We start from the raw sequence: 21,422 nt of genomic DNA, 5'->3' as shown, positions 1-21,422 counted from the left end.
TGGTCCTGATTTTTGAGTGGTAGATAGCTCTTAACAGAAAGTATCTTTGATGATTCTTAACATATGACTCTTTCATCGAAGGACAACTTCCAAATTGCCAACCCCAAATTGCCTAAATCAAAAGAGCTCTTGCAACAAGATTAAGGGATCAGAAAGAAATGTAAACATATTCTTTGGTAATGTCAAGTTGTTATACATGTAGCACAACAGCTTAGTCTGTCTAGAAGAAACAATTACGGAATGTCAAATACATGTGAATGCATCATTGTAGGCACATGTGTCATCCTGGTACTTACATTGCCGAGACAGGTAAGGATGGCAGAGACAGCCTTGCAGAAAGGCAGGCTGGACATCTTGAGAGCAGATCCTGGGGTGGGGGACTTGGCCTTGAGGGAGGTGGGAGGGGAGGTGGCACGTGAGCTTCTACCGCTGCCTGGGTCCCTGGGGAAAGGGAGAGGTGAACTTAATCATAGGCACTATGCTGTTAAACTTCAGTTGTGCATAACTAAAAGTTTTGATGTTTCACTACTTGACTGTAATACTGCAATACTGCCTTTAGATTTTTCACCATTTGTCAGTTTCAAATTCAAGCTTGCTTTCTTTGCAGAAAAACACACCTGTAAACTTCCAAGGCGTGATATGTTTTGTTTAACATGGGAAGAAAACAGCTCTTGTCCTTAAACAGCCTCTGCCCTTCATGAGTGATAAATACTGAAGGTTTCTCAGCTTGGCTACAAGGAGCCATTTAAACATGTAAAGTTCACTGATTGCAGCTGCAGGATGTCCAGACTACTGCAGCAGCAGAACACATACGTACAGTGGGCTACTAGAGTCCATTCCAAGTCACCGCAAGGGTTTTATAACAATAATTTTGTAATAATTTTGAAAAATTTATAATAAAAGAATATCTGACTGACAATAGTTTTTTTTGAAGATAGAATACAAAAATGTGAATTTATTTGAATTCAATTAGATAATTTAGAAATATTTTGAAAGTAACTGCACAAATATATCTTTATTTAGAATAATTTCTACACATCTATGTGATTCTTTTACTTTTAGAAGTACAGTGGACTACTACTGCTAAGTTCACAGTATAGCAAATACAAGCCCTTAGTCTGTTGAGCTAAGCATGAGTAAGTCAGTGGTATTGGACAGGTACTTCATATCGCAGGTGATGTAAGCTGTGAACTTGTAGTTGCCGTCCTTGTCCGGCAGACCCAGTCGGTGGAGCGGGTCGGCCCGCAGGTGCAGCAGACAGGTGAACACCTGCAAAGAAGCCAACATAAATCAGCCAAAAGTTGTTTTTTTTTATCTAAAAATTTTTTATTGCATTTCACAAAATGAACAACACATAATACAAACAAGAGAAAATCAAAGTACAGGAAAATGAACATAAGCCACGGATCCAAAACAATAAGTAAAGGTGGAAACAGAAATGGAATACTTGTAAATATAAGTAATATCCAAAACAATAGTAATAACAGCCTCATTGGCAAATAAACATAACAAAATCAATATCAGCCAAAGATGACAAAATATTGAAATTAAACAGAACTAAAGTTGACAAATTAACATGAAAAGTCCATATCAACAGAATCATGAGAACATAAATAACAAAAAAACTAACAGTGACTGATCAGTGGCGAATACAAATGGCAAAAAAAACAAGAGCTTTTAAAAAAAGCTGGCGTTTCGGCTACGTTTATGAGTGTGAATTGTCTTTTCCCTTTACTTGAAGTAAAATCTGCCAGAGGAAGTCACTCAAGGGCTGTTCAGTCTATAAGAAAAATTGTCATTTTGGGAAATGAGTACTGTTTTAATAGAGAAAGGCAGATTGGGGAAAGCAATTTTGAAGTTACGTCACTTAACTTAAGTGCTTTTGAAAAAGCTGGTCTTGGCCTACAACTTGTACTTATTTGTAAAATGTATAATAGGCTCATTATAAAAGCTATCAATGTAATTATGTACATGGCACGCAATAAAACATAAAATTTGAAAAAGCACCATTGAATCATCAGCACTATGGTAATTAAGTGAAATAGAAGTTCATAACAGCTAAGGTTCTATCTAAAATGACTACCAAATGTCAAACAAATCAACAGCTACCTCATCCGTATTATTCTGGTTTCCGCATTTACAACATTTCTTCCTTATTTTCCTGGGTAATTTTGCTAAAATTCATGAAAATTCCCATAGTTTTGTGCCGAGGGGCGCCACTTTCCACGTCCGTGTTGTCTGAATGAAGTCGATACTGAACAATGGAGCATTTGCTACTGTAACAAAGAATCGCTGTTTTGCAAACAACATCAAGAGCCTCTGTTTACATCGGGGATAGAAGTTTAGTGGCGAGTGTTTTGCAAGAATCATCTTACCGCGCATAGGAGCCGCTGCACGGTATTTTCCATTACAATGAACAGAAAAATTCGAATGCCGGGTTTGGAATCTATGAAGTCCTGTTCATAAGACAAAGGCCTTGTATATATTAAATGAATATTTAAAAATAACAAATATAAAATATTTCTTTATTTATTAATGAAAAAAAATGATATTCATAAATATGATATTGATAGATTAATATAATATCAATATATATTTTTGATATTCAATATCTAAAAAGAAAAAAAAAATCCATGCACGGACACGAACCCGGTTCTTCTGGGTCCGAAGTGCTTCGCGCTGCCAGATCGGCCAAGCTGCGGTACGTAACTAGTCGCTCTGGACGTAATGCTATAACCTCACTATATGGTATCATTTATGCCGATTTTTGGTCGTTTTCTTGACGAAATCATTTTTTTTCTTCTGCAATCTTGTGGAATAGATGTAATATGGTCATTTTTCAGGATATCAAAGTCCGAAACCACAATGCAATGATATTTCCGAACAGTTGTAGCAGTTACATGCGGTCGCCCTCCTGTGTCACATGCAAATCTAGCCTGCCTGCCTTTTCGTGCTCTCTTGCCATATAAGGCAACGGCTATACAAGGATTTGGGAACGTATTGCCATATAAGGTCTTATTGTGTGCGACACAGTGTTGAACCAAGCTTCCCTGGTTCCTGCCTGCAAGGTAAAAGCCAGGACAATGCGTTCCGGCGCGCATGCGCCGAAACGCAAAAAATCAGCCAAATAGGCATGAATCACATCGCCGCGGGACTCCAGGCACTACCCCATAGCTTCATATGGATGAGTCAATCACTGCGCAGAAAGAATTGGTAACTATGATAGATTTTTTCACAGTAAGTTGTCCCTGGTACCTCGAGTCTGATCTGGCAGGCGGTGTTTGCCGTGTAGTGGTGCTGGTAGTGAGACTGGACGTGGCCTATCAGCATGTCGTACACCTGGCAGGCATGGGTGGACGGCAGCTTATACAGCTTGGTCTGTGGGACAGGGGAAACAAAATTAACATGACACATGCAGATTCAGGTTTTTTTCTAGAAAAATTGAATAAGAGAGAGCACACACAGGCGTCAGGCGAGGGAGCAAATTCTATGTATTTATGGAAGAATCGATTGCTGACTGACGGCTGTATGCTGGATATCAAGCTAAAATCTAAATTTGACAAGGGGGCGCTGGGCTGAAACAAAAGCCCAGATGCAGATCTTATATTACATCATTCTGAAAGAATAGCTTTAAACAATGCATTCATCTTCAGATAAAAAGTCTGTGCAAAAGTCAGATGGATTGAGAGTAAATGCAATGTCAAACATAGATTGACCTCCAGAAATTAAACCCAAGAAACATTTCCAAATCAGACTGAAATAATCTGTGGAATGAAAACATTTCCCGGGACTGATGATGCATCTAACTATCTAAGATGTAGAGCCAAGGATGTGGTTAAAGACATCAGATCCGGGAGCTGATAATTTTACATGATACACAAAGCTGGCATACATGAAAAAATTTGATGAGCCCATGCAAGTTAATGCAAAGGCAAACATAGACAATCCTCAAGAAATCATAGCATTACTATTATATAAGCTGGCGAAACGTTTTTAACTCAAAGAGATCCTAAAAATAACAAGTTAGGAATGAAAACATCTCCCAGGACGGGTATATCTAACACCAGAAGGAAGCCAAGGATATAGTTACAGATGTCACTCCTGTGAGAAGATAACTGTAGCTGATAATAATCTCACCCTCCTTTATCAGCGCTGAAAACCACTCGGGAAATGTTCGGCAAACCCTCCCGGTCTCAGCCCTGATCTTTTGAACGGAGCTTTGGGGTTCTGGGGACGTCACTGACAGTTGCTCATAAATAATTAATGAGCTAGCCTTATTTGGTACAAACAGTCGTTAGTTGCTCATGAATAATCAAGCAGCGATGTAAGACGGAAGCTGATTGGCTGATAGCTTCCCAGCATCCTTTGCAGCTTTGCTCTAGATGAGCTTTAGCAAACCCTCTGATTGGCTGAAAGCTATTTGGTGGTGACGTCGCCAGAAGCGTGTTCAGGGGCTCGGAAGGGCAGGGCCGCTATGGGAGGTAACGAACATATCGGGTCTGCTGGGAGGATGAATAATCTCTGAGCAGACCTATCAGTGGCAATGACAATATCTGACTGGCAAAAGCAGTGCTATTGGCCAGTTGGACTGCTTTTGCCAGTTGGATACTGTCATTGCCATCGATAGATCTGCTTGGAGATCAGCTGATAAACTCGTCCTCTGGGCGACTCACCTGGAACAGTTCGATGAGCCCGTGCACAGCTGTCTGGATGTCAGCCAGCTGCGAGTCGTCCACGGCTGCTGGTTTAACTTCAGGTGCTCCGTCTGGCGTGGTGGGCACAGGTTTCTTGGTGTCCATCGGACGGGAAATTACCTGAAGGTACACAGCACATATATTTGTTGACAAACATTTAAACACTACACACAACAAAAGAGTTTGCTACTATGGGGAGCTTTCGAGACAAACTCTGTCTCCTTATCAACCCGGTAAAGACAGTGTTATCTTGGAGTTCTCTTGTCACATGACAAGAGACAGAGCAGATATATTGTCCCTGTTAACCAACAATTTACATGAAGCCCAGCTAGTATCCTCACATGGACATCAAGGCATATTGAGAGTTAGCATGAAGACTAAATGCTACCTTTCCTCTCTAAACTTTGCCACAAAAATGTGGCGGTCAGTGAAATGAAGTGGTGTAAAAGTGCACTAGACAACATAGCCTGATTGACACGTATGGAACAGAACAGCTGGGTAGCAGATACAGAGCTCTAAAACTACATCTACATCTACACAATAAATAGCAACACCCCTCACAGGGCATCATTGGAAGATGTATCAACTGCTACATGTATGATGATGGTCAATCCTTACACAAAATTTTGAGTAAGGAAAGGAAAGGAAAGTGATCTCAAACCAGTTTAGCTCAAATGAACTCAATGAACAGATGAGCTAATCTTCCACTGGTTCATTGTACCGGGAAGATTCCCCTAGCTCTTTTCGACAAGCACAATGAACAGTGGACCACGGTTTAACGTCCCGTCCTAAGGACTGCGACCCTTTCCGGTAGCTTGCATGTCAGGTGAGCGACACAGCCAGGTCGAACCCGGGGTTTCTAGTTCCAGAGGTAAGATCGCTAACCACTGGACTACGCACGATGAGTACTTTCTTTGTCAATCAACAGTACCCATGAAGCTTATCAAAACCATGACAGGTCTGCACCTTCTCTATGATGGCGAGTATATCCAGGCATCTCTCCGTGTTACACGTCTGGGCCAGGTCCATCAGCAGCTGCACCGCGACGTTCCGTACTTCCACATCGGGGTCATCCGCGATCTGGCCCAGCTGGGGGATCACCACGCTCTCGATCAGGTTCTCCTGAGAGGGATCAGCACAGAAAGATTTTTTTTTTCAACATTCATTTTTATTGGGTTTATAAACAAACAAAAAACGATACACAAGACATCCATGGCACAGAAATAATGTAGTTTACAGACGTGAATGAAAACAAAACCGATAAATAAAACTAAGGCCACAGCAAGTAATTTTTATGGATGACATCAGCGCGCTCATTAATTTTCGCCTGATTTGAAAATAAAAAACAAGAAATTTCATTGCCCTCCGACGGTGGTCAACATGCCAAAAATTGGCAAATATGTCGCAAATGTTGACAGTCTAAGATGTTTCATAGCATATGAATACCCAGTGTAGTTCCTGCCCATGATGGTATGACAAGATGTTTTCTGCGTTTGTTCTAGTTAATTGAGCTGTATACACATCTTCAAGAACAGCTTAATGTTGACAGTCTAAGGTGTTTCATTGCATATTAATACCCAGTGTAGTTCATGCCCATGATGGTATAATAACAAACTGTTTTCTGCATTTGTTCTAGCAAGGACATTATATAAATAATGGGGGGGGGGGGGGGGTCTAGTTTATTGAGCTGTATACACAAGGTGTTTCATCGCATATGAATTCCCAGTGTAGTTGCTTCAGACGATGGTACAACAAGCTCTTTTCTGCATTTGTTCCAGTAAGTCTATTGAGATGTATACACATCTACAAGGACATGTTTACATTAAATCAAGGAGTTTTTATATTATATATGAAACCTCATTGGTTGAATACAGGAATTAAAGACCTGTTGGTCATGATATCATATTTCGTCGCCTCAATTCTTGTTTAACAAGACTTATGATCTCAAAATTTGAAAATATAGGAATCTTGTTTTTTTTGGCCCGCCTTGTTTTTTTTTTCGCCCTATCTCATTAATTTTGGAGTCTGTGGAGGATGTCATCCATAAAATTTACTTGCTGTGGCCTAATTGACAATAATAGTGAATAGACCCCAATTACCATTCCTTTTCCATGTTCTTTTTACATATTCTTATATAATATTACTGCATTATAGCACAGAAAGTTTGATTGAGCCTGTGCTGGTTGATTTTGTTGTTGGTTGTTTTCGGACAGGACAAGTCAAAATTAAACACCTATGTTTACATACATTTTCTAGCAACAAATCTTATCAAAGATATGCCAAAATAGTTACTCAAGCAACTGGATAAAATCATATCCAGTTGCTTGAGTAACTATTTTGGCGTATCTTACTACCTGGATGTCTAACCTTCATCAACTTATCAAAGATCTCTGCAAAGTTGAATCTATGTATTACAAATGACATGACATTGTGTATGTAAAAACTCTACTGATACACATTAACATGTACTAGAATGACCCCACTAACCTCATACAGGTGTCTGGTAGAACTGAGCACAGCAGACAGAACATCCAACACCTTAATTCTGATGGGGGTGCGCAGCTCATACCTGCAAGTCAAACATCAACTAGAGTTAAGTATTTGTGCTTCATATACTTCAGGTTTGCTATGTTAGTTAAGCGATTACAGGGTCTTTTTCTAAATATGAATTGGTATTGAATTTTTCTTTCTATTTGAGTTGAATGTGTGATAGTTGTGTACCGATTTGTTAAAAATAGAGAGAACACTAGCGACCCAAACAAACACCCCTCCCAATGAAATGGTATGGCTACCCTGCCACGTCACAAAATCAAAATGGCGGCCACCACACATGCCGACGAAACCAGCAAAGGTTTTGCTACGCAAACCTGTAATGATCACTGGGTCAGAACTGTAGCTTTACAACAGGCACTGGTGCAGTTACTGCAGTTCTTGCATAAGTCACAAGGTAGTGCTTCAAGCAAGAAACAAGATGTTTTCTTTCTGGTACACAGTCCAAAGCCATGTGTATACTAATACCATTTCTTTCCACAAAAACCATCGAGACTCCTTCTGTCTCTTTTTTTAACATGATTAGATTGATGTTCTTCAAAGATACTTCCTAGCCCTCCTTCTATGAAAGGTTTCTCTTACTTAACTGCAAAGTTTCATTAGCAATCTAAATTGCTACTCTGCCAAGGTCTCTTGGATGTACACAGAAAAACTACCGCTACCATTCATAATGCCGTCAACACTCCCCTGTTTTCAGTCAATGGAAGGAAAAAATGAAGTGCAATTTATGTATACACATTATTTTATTAAGTGGAATATATGTCTGTGTTATTTATTTTGTGTAACTCCTTACAAATGTGGAATAATCTTTTAATCATTACTACGAATTGTGCAATAATGTGAGTCGCAAAAGCTTTTACCTTGTTATTTGTACATTGAATGTAATTCAGTGTTCTCACTGCGAAGTTCAATGAATAAATCTTGAATCTTGAAAACACAGCAAGTTGAGTGAGTCCTACATGACCGTAGCCAGGATTTTGATTGGGGGGGTTCTTTTCAATGTTTGAGGGACCAGCGAGGGCCGTAAGCGGGAGATGAACGCCACAGGCGCGAGCTTCCTAGGGGGTCCAAAATTCTAAAAATGGAACCATCTGATATGGCATTTCCTATGTTTTTGAGATGATTTCAAAGAAAGAAATCAGAGACAAAGTGAGCAGTTTTTCTTGGATTCCAGCTCCGCTGGTGATACAAATAAGTCCACCTTGACAAAAAAACCTTGAACATTAAAAAGCGGACCTTCAAGCCTATGAAAGTGGACCTTCAAGTCTGTGGAGGGGTTCTTCCAAACCCCCCCGAACCCCCCTGGCTACAGGCATGCCCTACCCCACCTGAAGTACTTGTCCATGAGGTTCTGCAGGTTGAGGATCCAGCTGTCCTTGGCAGGGTGGATGGACTGGGCTCGGTACGACACCAGCAGGAGAACAGAGCTCTCCTGAACAAGTGAGGAGGGACGAGAACACAATCTATCACCGATTAGGGTTACAGGGCTTGAAACTCATCTTTTGGAAATAGGTGCACTGCTGCACCCAACCAAGAGAATTAGGTGCACAGAAAGAAATTTGGGTGCACCACATAAAATAAAGTTGAATGTCAGCAAAACATAATTACAGAGTAATGCTCTTATAACTGTAATCAAGAACTTCACAATCTGTAATCAAATTTCAAACAAGTAATACATCAAATAAAGTACAAAAAAGCATTTGATTGCTTTTTCTGATACTGTTTACTAGTGTACAATGGTACCTTTGCCCTATAGCCTACAAAAAATATCTAGGTGCACCAGTGCACCCAGTCAAAAATTAGGTGCACAGCTCCAATTTTGGGTGCACAAGGGTGCACATGCACCCACTATTTCGAGCCCTGGGCTATAACAACCAGAAAAGTTCAGCTGTTGACAGAATACCTACAGAGTTCACTTAAACTGTTATCAAGCTGAATGCAGGTTGCAGACTGGTTTATTCAGAATGTGGATTGAAAATTGAAATATGTACTTTTTGTTTGGTCCCGGCTGATACAAGCCGATATATGATGATGATTCAGAACTATAGACAGTGAAAATTATGTTTGGTGATAATTTCAACCTCACATGCTCTTCTATGCATAATTACACGATGACACATGGTTAAGATGGCAACACTTACAGGTCTTTTGCTGGCGAATTTCTCAATGATTCCAAAGAGCCTCTCGGATGACCCGTTGAAGCACTTGTTCTCATGTAGGAACTCCACAGTACTCAGGACGGAATGGAAGTTCAGCAGGAGGGACTCACTCGCTCCAGGGGACGTCTGGTACAGGGCAAACAAAAGGTTCAATAGTTGATAAATACATGTATTGTCTCTTTGTCTCTCACGCATGCACCCACACATACACCCATGTGCAGACACGCACTACACATACCCACTCACACACACACACACACTGACACTCACACACAAATACCCACTCTCTCTCACACACACATACATACTCACTCACACACACACATGCATGCGCACACAATACACTCACCCACATGCTTGACACATTGCCCCCTGACCTGGATGTACTTGACACATAGCCCCCTGACATTGCCCCCTGACCTGGATGTATTTGACACATTGCCCCCTGACCTGGATGTACTTGACACATTGCCCCTTGACCTGGATGTACTTGACACATTGCCCCCTGACCTGGATGTACTTGACACATTGCCCCTTGACCTTGATGTACTTGACACATTGCCCCCTGACCTGGATGTACTTGGCACATTGCCCGCTGACCTGGATGTACTTGACACATTGCCCCCTGACCTGGATGTACTTGACACATTGCCCCTTGACCAGGATGTACTTGACCCATTGCCCCCTGACCTGGATGTACTTGACCCACTGCCCCCTGACCTGGATGTACTTGAGCCATTGCCCCCTGACCTGGATGTACTTGAGCAGGGCCTCCAGGATGTCGGTGAGGATCTCCCAGGTGACCTGCTGCAGGTCCTTCCCGTACTTCTTGATCAGGCGATGGATGATCAGAACCACCTCGTACGCCACGATGGGGTTGTTGGACGACAGCGCCTAACAAAAAAACAAGGTATGTGGTCAGTCTAACAGAATTTTATGATCTTAAGTTTTATGAATACTATAACAAGTTCTAGGTTTGTAGATCACTGGAATGAGAGTTTTCTTGCACACAACAAAATTCTTACATTGTGTTTGGGGCAGTTTGGGGCTAATCATTAGCGCCCTTCGGACTATTGTGGTAAAAAACAAACTTATTTTAACTATGGAAAGAATACAATATCCTGTAGGACTTTTAACCTTTAGCACACCGAAGTAGCCGTTTGGCACCCAATTTCCTATTGGTTACAGTCTTACAGAGTAACGCAGCAGGGAGAAGGTTAAAAAGAGCGACCAACATCCCCACCTGCAGGAAGGATGGCAGCACAGATGTGGGGGTGAGTCGGAGGGAGTTGACTCTCCCCGCCCCCCACAGACTCATGCCCACATAGAACACCGCTCCTCTCAGCAGCTGGTGGTCAGACCGGTTATGGCTACAGAAACAAACAACTTCAATCAAAGAACTCTGATATTTGTAAACATCCAAGTCACATCCGTCTAATCAGAGATAGGGACACCTCATTTCAAATAAACATGCTAATAAAAGCGGGAAACCAGCACAAAGGACTGTACATGTGTATGCTAACAAAGATGGCTGATTAGCACCAAGGAGATTTCCAAAACTATTTTCATCCTCGTTTCAGTTCTTTCATTCCATGGGCCAGTTCTCAGTTCCTGTAAATCAGGTTTATTTGAGGTCCATGTGAGTTACCTGTCCTGTAAGATGGTACACATGGTGTAGATACTGCTGTGGCCCAGGTGGGTTCCCAGCAGGTTTCTCATCAGCTGTACAGACAGAAAAATGGACTTGAAATTCAAGGACAGAAGTACTGTTTTTTTTAAATCGTTAATGTCTGCACTGCAGATAACAACACTGGTGCAGATAACATTCAAAATAACCACACACATTTTACCTGCTCCAGTCAAACCAGAGCGATACCATCATCCCCTGGGATGGAAGGATGCCTATGACTACAGTCACTATTAGTCATTTCCATCAAAAACAATGTTCTAAGGTGGTCCCGGTACCATCCTGAATCTTCTGTTCATGAAATGCACATGCACAACAGGTTGGAGCTGTGAGCAGTGTAAGTCAAGTTTGGGTTGATTGAGTGAATGAGTGAATCAAGTGCTGTGAAAGCTAGTTTCACCATAAAATTTCTTGTGTTAGTCATCATATTACAGGCTCACGCCAAATGAAAGACAAAATGATACAAGATATTACCATATTGTGGTTATTTTTTTGCAATTGGCAATGATTTTCCCTGCTAGAATGTCAACTACTAGCAAAAGATCTTACTATTTAATAGGAAGTTTGGATCACAATGGATATTGTTTATATACCATTCAATTGTTAGAATTTGTTTGGCATTTTCCAGCTGGTTGTTATAAGCACAGCAAACAAAAATCCACATGCTTTTGACCAGCACATGGAGAAGTGCAGGTTAGGTGTAGGTTAGAGCTGTGTACCTAAAAAGATTACAGGTACAGGTAGGTTCAGGTACAGGTCCGGACCTGAACCTGTACCTAAACTACTGGTTCAGAAAATGGTATATTTTCGATAAGTACAAAAGCATGTTTGAACTGGTAACAACATAATATTCACTTGTGCTAGGTATCATTTTTATAAAAACACAGATGAAAATTTGACTTGAGCCTTGCAAAGGTGTTTTATGTGCTGGAGTATAGTATAGATGTGGCTTTAGTGCACTGCCACAGTAATTTCATAGTAATTTTATCTGTCAAAGTGGCCATCCCCTGAGTCAGGCTTGACCTGATTAGTACCGGTCCAGTACTGGTCCACCAGGGTCAGGTATTTTGGACCTGTACCCTAATTGATTGTACCTGGTACTGTATCAGTACAGTGTACTGGTACACAGCTCTAGTGTAGGTAGACATTAGAAATGCCTGCACATCTCCAATCTAACCTGCACTAACCTGCATATGCAGGTGGCAATTCAAGCCCTGAAGGAGAAATTTGAGAATTAGAGAACTAATGATTGTTCATTAATTAAGGATTATATACTATTACCTCAGTCTAGATTTTTTTCATTGACTTTGGGAGATAAATAAATCACAGAAAAGGGATTTTCCCCATTTTTTCTCAGAAAAAGAGATCTGGATTTGTAAGGAAACAGTTACTCAAGCAGTTGGATAGATTTGGAAATGGCCAGATATTTCAGGTAACATCCACTTCCATTCGTCAGTGACAGGATGAGATTTGTAGATCAGTAGGTTTTAAACCCCAAACTATGAATTGATATGTTAATAAGGTGAAGACAAATCTGGATTTGGTTTTTGTTTGTGTGTTTCTAGTTTCTTTAGGCCACACCAATTTTTTCTGTTGATTCTCGGATTTTTTCAGAAAAAAAGTGGAGCGACAGGGTGAAAAAAAAATAAAAATGAATTTTTTTGCAAATAGTCTGGGATGAAGATAAGGGTTAACATAACATAAAGTATAAGAGGATTATTCAAGTTTCAGCTTTGTATGGCTTGTTTTCAAGCAATGCACCCCTTTCTTTGGTCTACTACTATAATCTTAGTAACAAAATTACCTTTTGCCATGTAATATATGGATTGATATTGAGAAATAGTTTTAATAAATGAAAAATTACCACTTATGATCAATGTGACCACACTTTTTAGGTATGTGCAAGCCTCAATAATCTATTTTAGTGGCTATAGAGTTTTACAACTGAACAGATAGTAAAATTGGGAGTAAAAATTTGTGAATGGGAATAGCGACCAAATGTTTTTTTTTAAAGTGGAAAAAACAAAACAGGCTATTCCCAGAAGCAACAAAAAAAGTTGGCATGGCCTTAGCAACAGCACAGCTCATTTGCCCACCTTCCAGCTGGTCTGGCAGAACTTGTCCACGTTGATAGTTCGACAGAGTGTGGTGATGAACTGGTACAGAGACTCTGATGGCAGACAGCTGTAACACACCACGGCATCCAGCACACGTAGGGACGCCTGGGAAAAAATAAAGTAGTGACATTCAAGAAAACAGGCAAACCTGTGGAAAATGCCAATAATTAACACTATAATAGACTCCTGTAGCACTGCTGTAAAGCTGATAAAAACCCAGCCATCATTAAAATGCATCCATCAATTTTTTCATCTAAATAAAAGATCCTCCCCTGTGCGTTTTCATATGTGAAAGAGTGAAACAAAATGGTCAAAGTAATGCTTAACATCACTGTATGCAGTAGAGTCGAGATTTATGAGTGCTTCTCCAAAGCTCTTTTGGTCAGTGAAAGATTTTGGGTTCAAACGAAGAATGTAATTGTAAGGTTACACCATGTAAGATACACGGAAGTATCAATGCTCTTATAACAAGAAATATCTGTAGTTATTTCAGTTTACCTCGATTTCCTCTTCAGAGTTGGCCTGGTTGCACACATTACAGGTGTGTCTGTAACACATAAATATCAGTCAGTACTCGCATTCATTCAGAAAAACATCACATCATTAACATACATTTCTGACTACATGTAGCTGTTTCTAATTTTGCTACAATTGATGGATCAAGCCGAATTGATGTTACTTTTACATGTATTTTCATCTGTGTGTATCTCAAGAAATGCTATGATGCAAGAAGAACATATGAAATAATAGGGCTGGAAGGGTCACAAACTAAGGGAGATCTGAATAAAAACAAACAAACAAACAAACAAACAAACAAAGGGGATCACGACTCACCGCACAAGGCCAGCTACAATCTCCTCGTCCAGGAAACTGGAGTTGAACTTGATGACATTGACCATCAAGGTCATGAACTCGAAAGTTCTAAACAACAAGAGGCATTATGGGAAATGATCAATTAGAGGGTGTGTACTGAGTGAAGTACAGACATTGCCACAACTCTGTACGGTTCTCAATTGTAGAATTGAATGGTTGTACTTATACAGGTACTACATGTACTATGCCGACTACTAGGGGTGGATACCGATTCGGCTTAATAAGGTCCAAGTCCAAGTTTAGGTCCAGAGATTTCGGTTCAGGTCCGGACCTGAACCTGGACCTGATCCTGTCCAGTTGATGTTTTGTTTTATTAGACCAGTATTAAGCATAGAGAATTAATACTGACACGCAAAATGTTTCTTGGTGAGAAGACTTTCAAGACAAACCAGTCTTTGATATTTGAATGTTGCACTTATTTTGAATGCCTTTTTTGTCAGAGGGGAGACTCGAAACACTTTTTATCAAACAAAGTAGAAAAATATATTTGTACTTTGTTAGTGCATGTTCAGGTTTTTTTTTACTCGGTTCTTGGATGTTATAAAGGCCCGAATCAGGTCCAGCGAACTGGTATCCACCCCTACCGACTACAGCGTTGCTTTTATACAAAACATTCAACCGTGGCTGTTTAAGGTTCATTTGTACAACTAAGATTTGAAACAAACACTAAGCATTTTGCAATTGCTGACCTTCCATAGCTGACGGCATCAGGCATCCACTCCAGCAGGAAGTGACCTGGACGACAGGACAAACCGGCGTTAGTTTGGAGGAAAAACCTAACAGAACAAAGATAAATGTCTACTCCAACTGGGCAACCAACTCACCTGTCTCCTCCTCAAAGTTTGTGATGTCCTTCCCGTTGTCGCTCAGGGCCTTAAACACCTCCAGCCTGCAGCAGAGGAGGTGTTATTACACATGGGTTCATACTTCAAAACTAAAATGCACCTTTACGTCATCACAAATACAAGTCCATACAAAAATTCATGTTGGCCTAAACCAAAGATAGACAGATATATATAACTATAGATGATGTACAGAACCATTGAGGTTTTGACGTAATATAGCCAGCCACTATAGCTACCATGGGCCTGTGAAGCTTGCGTGCTACACGAGTTGTTCTACTGGTTCTGGTTCTGGTTGTGTATTGGGCAACACCCCTTTGTTAGGGTCACATGCCCAAGAGGTGTTGCGTGACCTCCCTGAACTTGACCGGGTCTGATATTTGAGTAGTTGAATATGCTAGAGAGTTCCAGTCTGGGACAGTTCTTACTGGCTGAACAGATACAGATTGATGGACACACAATAACGTTGGTACATGTATCACTGAGAGGCCGATAGCAGGACTGACCTTTCTGGGATGTCTTCAAACACCTGATGATGTCTGACCACACGGAAGAAGTGGGCTCTCATGATGCCCAGTCTGTCATACTGAGGACAGAAGCAAGCAGCACATTCAGGCACTCATACGTGTCACAACACAAATTAGGTTAAGTGTATAAAGAGAATTCAAACTCTACAACTGGATACAAATTCGGAGATTTATTTCCGAACGTTTCGAGTGACATCCATCACTCTTCTTCAGCGTCACTAAAGTGAACTAGCAGAACTAACCAGTACTTATTGTACTAGTTATTGTATATAAGTACTGGTTAGTTCTGCTAGTTCACTTTAGTGACGCTGAAGAAGAGTGATGGATGTCACTCGAAATGTCCGGAAATAAATCTCCAAATTTTATCGAGTTGTAGAGTTTGAATTCTCTTTATATATTGTTTACCTGGATGTCTAACCGTCACAACACTCATCAGGTTAAGTGGTACCTGACAAGGGGCAATGCTTCTCGTTGGTGCTTTTGTGTTCAATTAATCATAAAAATTGATCAAAACAATCAGTGATTCATAATGACATTATCTCATACTGACATTGTCTTGTCACTTATAGAATGTTACTGTAATACATATAAAATGTGGAAAATGGTTGATGATGATATAAGAGAACAAAAAGGGTAGGAACGGCAACATCTACTCACTCACTAACGTAACATAATTCCACCAGGGTACATAATTTTGTCACCATGAAAAGAAATGTCCAAACAGATCTCCAACCCAACGTCCCCCAGTATACTGCACTTCTGTATATCTAAACACCTCGGGGGTGCTACACTAGAGATCTCTCAAACCCACTGTTTGTCAGAGTGGTGGATTTATGTCCTAGTAACCCGACGGATTGATATTAATGGGCGTTACATCCACTAGAAATGTTTCCCCACACACCTGCCCCAGAATGAGTGACTGTACGAAGCGGAGGGCGATGTGTCTGGCCTCGGCCGACGCCTGGGGATCTAACAGGTCCGAGATGTTCAACCACAGGGCCTCCACGGCATTCTGGGAAGGGTCAGAAGTCAAAGGTTAATAAAATACAGCACAAGACTTCTAAGTTCTACTATCTTCATACTGATAGTGAACTTTGGGAAGAAAGTGGTTCATTGCCCACACTGCACATGATCGCAATATTTCAGAATAGCTCCGTGGTGATTTAAAAATGCCTCTTTGCAGGTATTCTGAGATACCTTTGATAGTTGGCGTCTGTGTGGTATAGTGGCAGAGCATCTAGCTATGAACCAATAAGACTCAGGTTCAATCCCCAGTGGAGTACCCAGACATGTCCGGACATGCACCCAGACGTTGTGCCCTTGGGAAAGGCACTTAAACACATATTTCCCATGTCCTAAGCCCAGCAGTAGGGTCTGGGTGCCGTTAGGAAGGGCATCCAGCTTGCTACAAAAAAGACTTGTACTTGATGAGGAGTTCTGGGGCTCCCACCTCCATGTGCAAGCACGTCCAACCCCCATATGATGGGGAATAAAAGATGTTAAATTGAAGAGAGAGAGAGAGAGAGAGAGAGAGAGAGAGAGAGTTGATACCCACATCTTCCAGCAGTCTGCTTGCCACCACATCTCCAAACTCACGCAGTGCCTTGAGACGGTTGGTCAGGGGGCTCGCTGGACCAATCTCCTGTAAAGGCGGAACAGAGCAAGTAAACAAAGAGTTCACTCTAAAAACTAAGCAAACTTTCCTACCATGCAAAACTCATGGTGAATCTACATACAATGTACCTCTATACCTCTATACCATCTTCGGGATGAGGAGGCTCAGCCTGTGGTCTTGAACATTACTCATGTGTTGTACTTCAGGCTCTCCCAATGTTTGTCCAGCCGTGCTTTGAAATCGTTGACTATCGTTGACTATCTTAGAATATGGTGCATTCCAATCCTGAGCCTACCCCTGGCTAAGGGAACCTCGAGCTTATAGCAGTGCCCTCTAGTTGTCCCTTCTGTGCATCTAGTAAAGAGAGACTCAAGCTGAATCCCTTCACAGCCTTTCGCCAGTGGAGTGCTCAACAAGACAAAACAATGCAAAAAAGTGAAATACATCTAAACTAATGACGTGCGAAGAATAATATAAAAGTGTTGGCCGCCTTAGCAAAGTATAGGACTACTAGTACTGGGAGGTGGGTCTCGATTAGCATAACAAGGCCCAGACGAGTTTTGTTTATGTCTTTGGGGCCTTCAGCTTTACACGTGCATACTCGAATCTACGAATGGACTTATTAATCGTAGGACAGCACATTTACCTAAAGAATGGCTGAACAGATCTCAATGACCTGCAGTGGACCCTTCTTTCTGAAAGGAGGAGGAACGCCCGCCTCACATTTTTCTATAAGCTAGTCAATAACTACATCAATATTAAAACAGATAGTCTACTGAAACCAGCTCAGGGGCGCACCCGGGGGAGCCACACGCTCAAATTTCAACCACTTAACGCCCGGACAGACTCTTACAAACATTCATTCTTCCCCCGCACCATCCCCAAGTGGAACGCCCTGCCTGGCGCGGTTGTTACGGCTCCCACCGTTGAGTCATTCCACGCCAGGCTGGAGGCCTGCCCGCCTTAGCCTGGGACCTCCTCCACCCTACTTTGCCCCTCGCGGGGTTATTTGGGGGTAATCAAAGTTGAAGTTGAATATCTACGAACAAAAGTTAAATATCAAGTAAACAACACGGTACCTTGAGTAGTTCAGGAGTGCAGGTGATCTCCTCTCTCGTGTCCTTCCCGTGGATCCCACTGGTCACCACCCGGCTGGGTTTGGGCCGGAACAGCTGCTTCACCTTATCCTTCAGGGTAGTCGACTCCTTCCCGCCCTGCTTAGCCATCTTTTCTTACTCTAGACTCCTCTATATGATGCACAGACGTATTTGTGGGGAGGGGGCGAACCTTTTGTAGACATCGTCTGGAAATATTATGAGGAACGTAAAATAAACAATACCTTGTCTATATGTATGCCAATCTGTACACGGTCTGTCAAAGGGGGTTAATGGCTGAACCTTCTACGACTTCAAAACATCGATCATGAACGTCGAAAATAGTATTAGACATTTTAAGAAACTATGATAGATACGAGGTCAGCTGGTGGGGGGGGCAGCATTTTACAATATACACGTTATTCATTATTCTTCATCCATGTAACGTTAAAATACTTCTCCCTTTTACGTCTACTCATCAAAGTTTTATGCACCATCCCCACAAGAGGTATGAAGAGCTATGAAACAATATAGCTAACCTAATATCCGGCGACGAGTTCACCACTTTACTTTGCGCGAGTTCGATCCGCCATGATGGACGAAAACATCATGCATCAAAAGCGCCCCCTTATAATCTACAATGGAACGACAGCTAGATCAACGACTTGATCTACGGAAACATGGAATCAGAAGCGCTTATCCCCAAGCAGATGTAGAAATTCAATATCGTAACATTCCCCGGACGGTGGCTTAAATGACTTTACCATTTTGACTCTTAAAGGTCCAGTGCTTCGTGAAGGGAACCTCAAACTCAAACCGAGAGCTTGAGAAATGTTACAATTTTGCCTTCCTACATTTGCTCGGAGAGAAAAGCGCTGTGGTGATGATGTCGCCTCGCAAGGTTAACGTATACTGTACAGCAGTACAACATCGATTGGGATATTAAACCCACAGTGTCTGCTCGGGGTTAGAGACGCCGTGCAGAGTAGTTTCATTGAATCAAGGACATTTGATTGAATGCAAACCTATATTATTAGCGTTTAAGAATGGCAAATTGTGTGAAACCCAATTAATTCGCTGTGTTGGCCATTGTTATTTGAAGACTCAAATTCTTGTTTACTAGTATCTCGATCACATCATACTCAGGCTAGACTATTCAGCCCCCTGTTCTTACACGTAACCTTCTCCTACTAGTATCTGGCGGGAGTACGGGAGCGAGTCAGTGCTTTACAAGAAGCCTCCACCAGACCTAAGGATCGTAGTACTAGGCCAAAAAAACGGTTGCCTGTCCACGTTGTCAATATTTCGCTCGTGCTTGCAAATGAAACCCTCTGATGGCCAAACCTCCCAGGCAATTATTTTCCATATAGCTGGCGTCTGGTAGAGACTACTATGCTAGAAAGCCTTCATATTTTTATGAATGCGTGCAACCAGATCCTTGTTTTAATTGCATGTATAATACAACTATGACTTGTGAACAAAACAGTTCTTTTTGGGAATGTGGGTGGCCCTGAAAAGGGCCGGGGTATTTTTCGTAGGTCAGGTAGTCTAGCCGCCGAAGCCGTACAGAGTGCGGCCCTGGCGCTTCAGAGCGTAGACGACGTCCATGGCGGTGACGGTCTTGCGCTTGGCGTGCTCGGTGTAGGTGACGGCATCACGGATAACGTTCTCCAGGAAGACCTTGAGGACGCCACGGGTCTCCTCGTAGATGAGACCTGAGATACGCTTGACACCACCACGGCGGGCCAGACGACGGATAGCGGGCTTGGTGATGCCCTGGATGTTGTCACGCAACACCTTACGATGACGCTTAGCGCCTCCCTTTCCAAGACCCTTGCCTCCTTTGCCACGTCCAGACATGTTTGATTCTGTGTAAAATACAATTGTACAAGCGGGTCAGAGTTGGAATATCTATCAGTATTGCGGACCTCGGCGAAGTAGCAGCACTGGACAGGTCACCAATCAGGAGTTAGATTGCAGTAATCAACCAATAGTGGAGCATATTGGAATATTGACCAATCACCGAATAGACATTTCACCAATCACGTGTGAGATAATTTAGGGAAAGACCATTAATGCTGTCGTTCCCCTTGTTTGGTTTAGGGACTGATCATTAACTAAAACTTTGCGTACAATTTTTGTCGGACGTGATCGAAAGCGGGGCTTTAGGAATCTTGACGCCCATTGGTTAACAATGTGAATCCACTGGATGCTATATAAACGAGCACAGATACTGTTGTGAAGCAAAGATTTTTGTTTCATTCTTAGAATCAGCGTAACCCATACCTTGAAAATGTCCGGAAGAGGTAAAGGAGGCAAGGCCCGTGCAAAGGCAAAGAGCCGTTCTTCCCGTGCAGGGCTTCAGTTCCCTGTCGGCCGTGTGCACCGTTTCCTGCGCAAGGGCAACTATGCTCAGCGTGTCGGTGGCGGCGCCCCAGTCTACCTGGCCGCCGTGCTGGAGTACCTGACCGCTGAGATCCTCGAGTTGGCCGGCAACGCTGCCCGTGACAACAAGAAGACCAGGATCATCCCCCGTCATCTTCAGCTGGCCGTCCGTAACGACGAGGAGTTGAACAAGCTCTTGTCCGGCGTGACCATCGCCCAGGGAGGTGTGCTGCCCAACATCCACGCCGTGCTCCTGCCCAAGAAGACCGCTAGCAAATCTAGCTAGACGGAAGGAAGACAAGTTAACGACCCCCGGCCCTTTTCAGGGCCACCCACATGTTTCAAAAGAGCTTGTCGTGTTAGTGTCAGGAATTTAGCATTACTCAACGATCATTTGATATTGTATTTTTGGGATAATCTAAATGCTGCAAAAGTTACAAATATAGTACATATTCGAATGGTTTTTAGTTAACAAAAACTATCTAAAAAGGAGCTACTCTCAAGTAAAGGTTCGGCTCCGGCTGGCTTATGACTTGTTTTAGTGGCCGAACCTCTGCTTGGAGTAAAAAGTAGCCGGTTCCGCCCGGAGTTGAACCGGGTCCTCACACGGACGCACACCGTGCCGCCTGGACCAGCCGCGGGTGTTCGCGGCAGCAGCAGGCGGACACGGGTACAACATGCGGATGTACGTGCTGAGTCTGCTGACCGCTACACCACGGCACCAGCCAGCATCGTTAGCTGTTGAACTTGTATTTGTGACTTACGTTCGGGTCAAAGTCTAGTTTGATTCCCGTCATGCCCAAGTATTTATTCAATGGTCTCATTGATCATGCTGAAAGAGGGTGCATTTGAAGGGTACATCAAATAAAACACAAGGGT

The 21,422-nt window shown here is 42.2% G+C and overlaps 3 protein-coding genes across 6 annotated transcripts in view; 1 reads left to right on the top strand and 2 right to left on the bottom strand.

Moving 5' to 3' along the window:
* Nucleotides 1-18,821, bottom strand: part of LOC136440370 (tuberin-like) — a 61,983-nt gene extending 43,162 nt beyond the window's left edge. For 3 of the 4 annotated variants that reach the window (XM_066436381.1, XM_066436383.1, XM_066436382.1), the window contains exons 1-21: nt 18,698-18,821; nt 18,144-18,367; nt 17,005-17,091; nt 16,351-16,461; nt 15,429-15,508; nt 14,905-14,969; nt 14,770-14,815; nt 14,042-14,128; nt 13,706-13,754; nt 13,187-13,312; nt 11,052-11,125; nt 10,647-10,773; nt 10,154-10,297; nt 9,386-9,529; nt 8,573-8,676; nt 7,182-7,263; nt 5,661-5,816; nt 4,674-4,814; nt 3,256-3,378; nt 1,163-1,269; nt 297-441 (exon numbers count right to left, since the gene is read on the bottom strand). In XM_066436381.1, the coding sequence (XP_066292478.1) occupies nt 297-441; nt 1,163-1,269; nt 3,256-3,378; nt 4,674-4,814; nt 5,661-5,816; nt 7,182-7,263; nt 8,573-8,676; nt 9,386-9,529; nt 10,154-10,297; nt 10,647-10,773; nt 11,052-11,125; nt 13,187-13,312; nt 13,706-13,754; nt 14,042-14,128; nt 14,770-14,815; nt 14,905-14,969; nt 15,429-15,508; nt 16,351-16,461; nt 17,005-17,091; nt 18,144-18,290 (2,145 nt within the window). In that variant the 5' untranslated portion in view covers nt 18,291-18,367; nt 18,698-18,821. Of the gene's footprint in view, nt 1-296; nt 442-1,162; nt 1,270-3,255; nt 3,379-4,673; nt 4,815-5,660; nt 5,817-7,181; nt 7,264-8,572; nt 8,677-9,385; nt 9,530-10,153; nt 10,298-10,646; nt 10,774-11,051; nt 11,126-12,277; nt 12,301-13,186; nt 13,313-13,705; nt 13,755-14,041; nt 14,129-14,769; nt 14,816-14,904; nt 14,970-15,428; nt 15,509-16,350; nt 16,462-17,004; nt 17,092-18,143; nt 18,368-18,697 lie in introns of those variants that run through there. The other variant, XM_066436384.1, reaches the window with a different exon arrangement.
* Nucleotides 18,822-19,625: 804 nt separating this feature from the next.
* On the bottom strand, nt 19,626-20,038 carry LOC136440473 (histone H4). Its single transcript, XM_066436521.1, has one exon. The coding sequence runs from the start codon at nt 20,016-20,018 to the stop codon at nt 19,707-19,709; it is 312 nt and encodes a 103-aa protein (XP_066292618.1). The 5' UTR covers nt 20,019-20,038; the 3' UTR covers nt 19,626-19,706.
* A 389-nt stretch (nt 20,039-20,427) lies between these two features.
* Nucleotides 20,428-20,976, top strand: LOC136440892 (histone H2A, embryonic-like). Its single transcript, XM_066437053.1, has one exon. The coding sequence runs from the start codon at nt 20,452-20,454 to the stop codon at nt 20,827-20,829; it is 378 nt and encodes a 125-aa protein (XP_066293150.1). The 5' UTR covers nt 20,428-20,451; the 3' UTR covers nt 20,830-20,976.
* Nucleotides 20,977-21,422: the final 446 nt, after the last annotated feature.

The sequence above is a fragment of the Branchiostoma lanceolatum genome, chromosome 8, assembly GCF_035083965.1.
Source record: "Branchiostoma lanceolatum isolate klBraLanc5 chromosome 8, klBraLanc5.hap2, whole genome shotgun sequence".
In the NCBI taxonomy this organism is placed as follows: Eukaryota; Metazoa; Chordata; class Leptocardii; order Amphioxiformes; family Branchiostomatidae; genus Branchiostoma; species Branchiostoma lanceolatum.
This window is presented reverse-complemented; position numbering and strand designations above follow the sequence as displayed.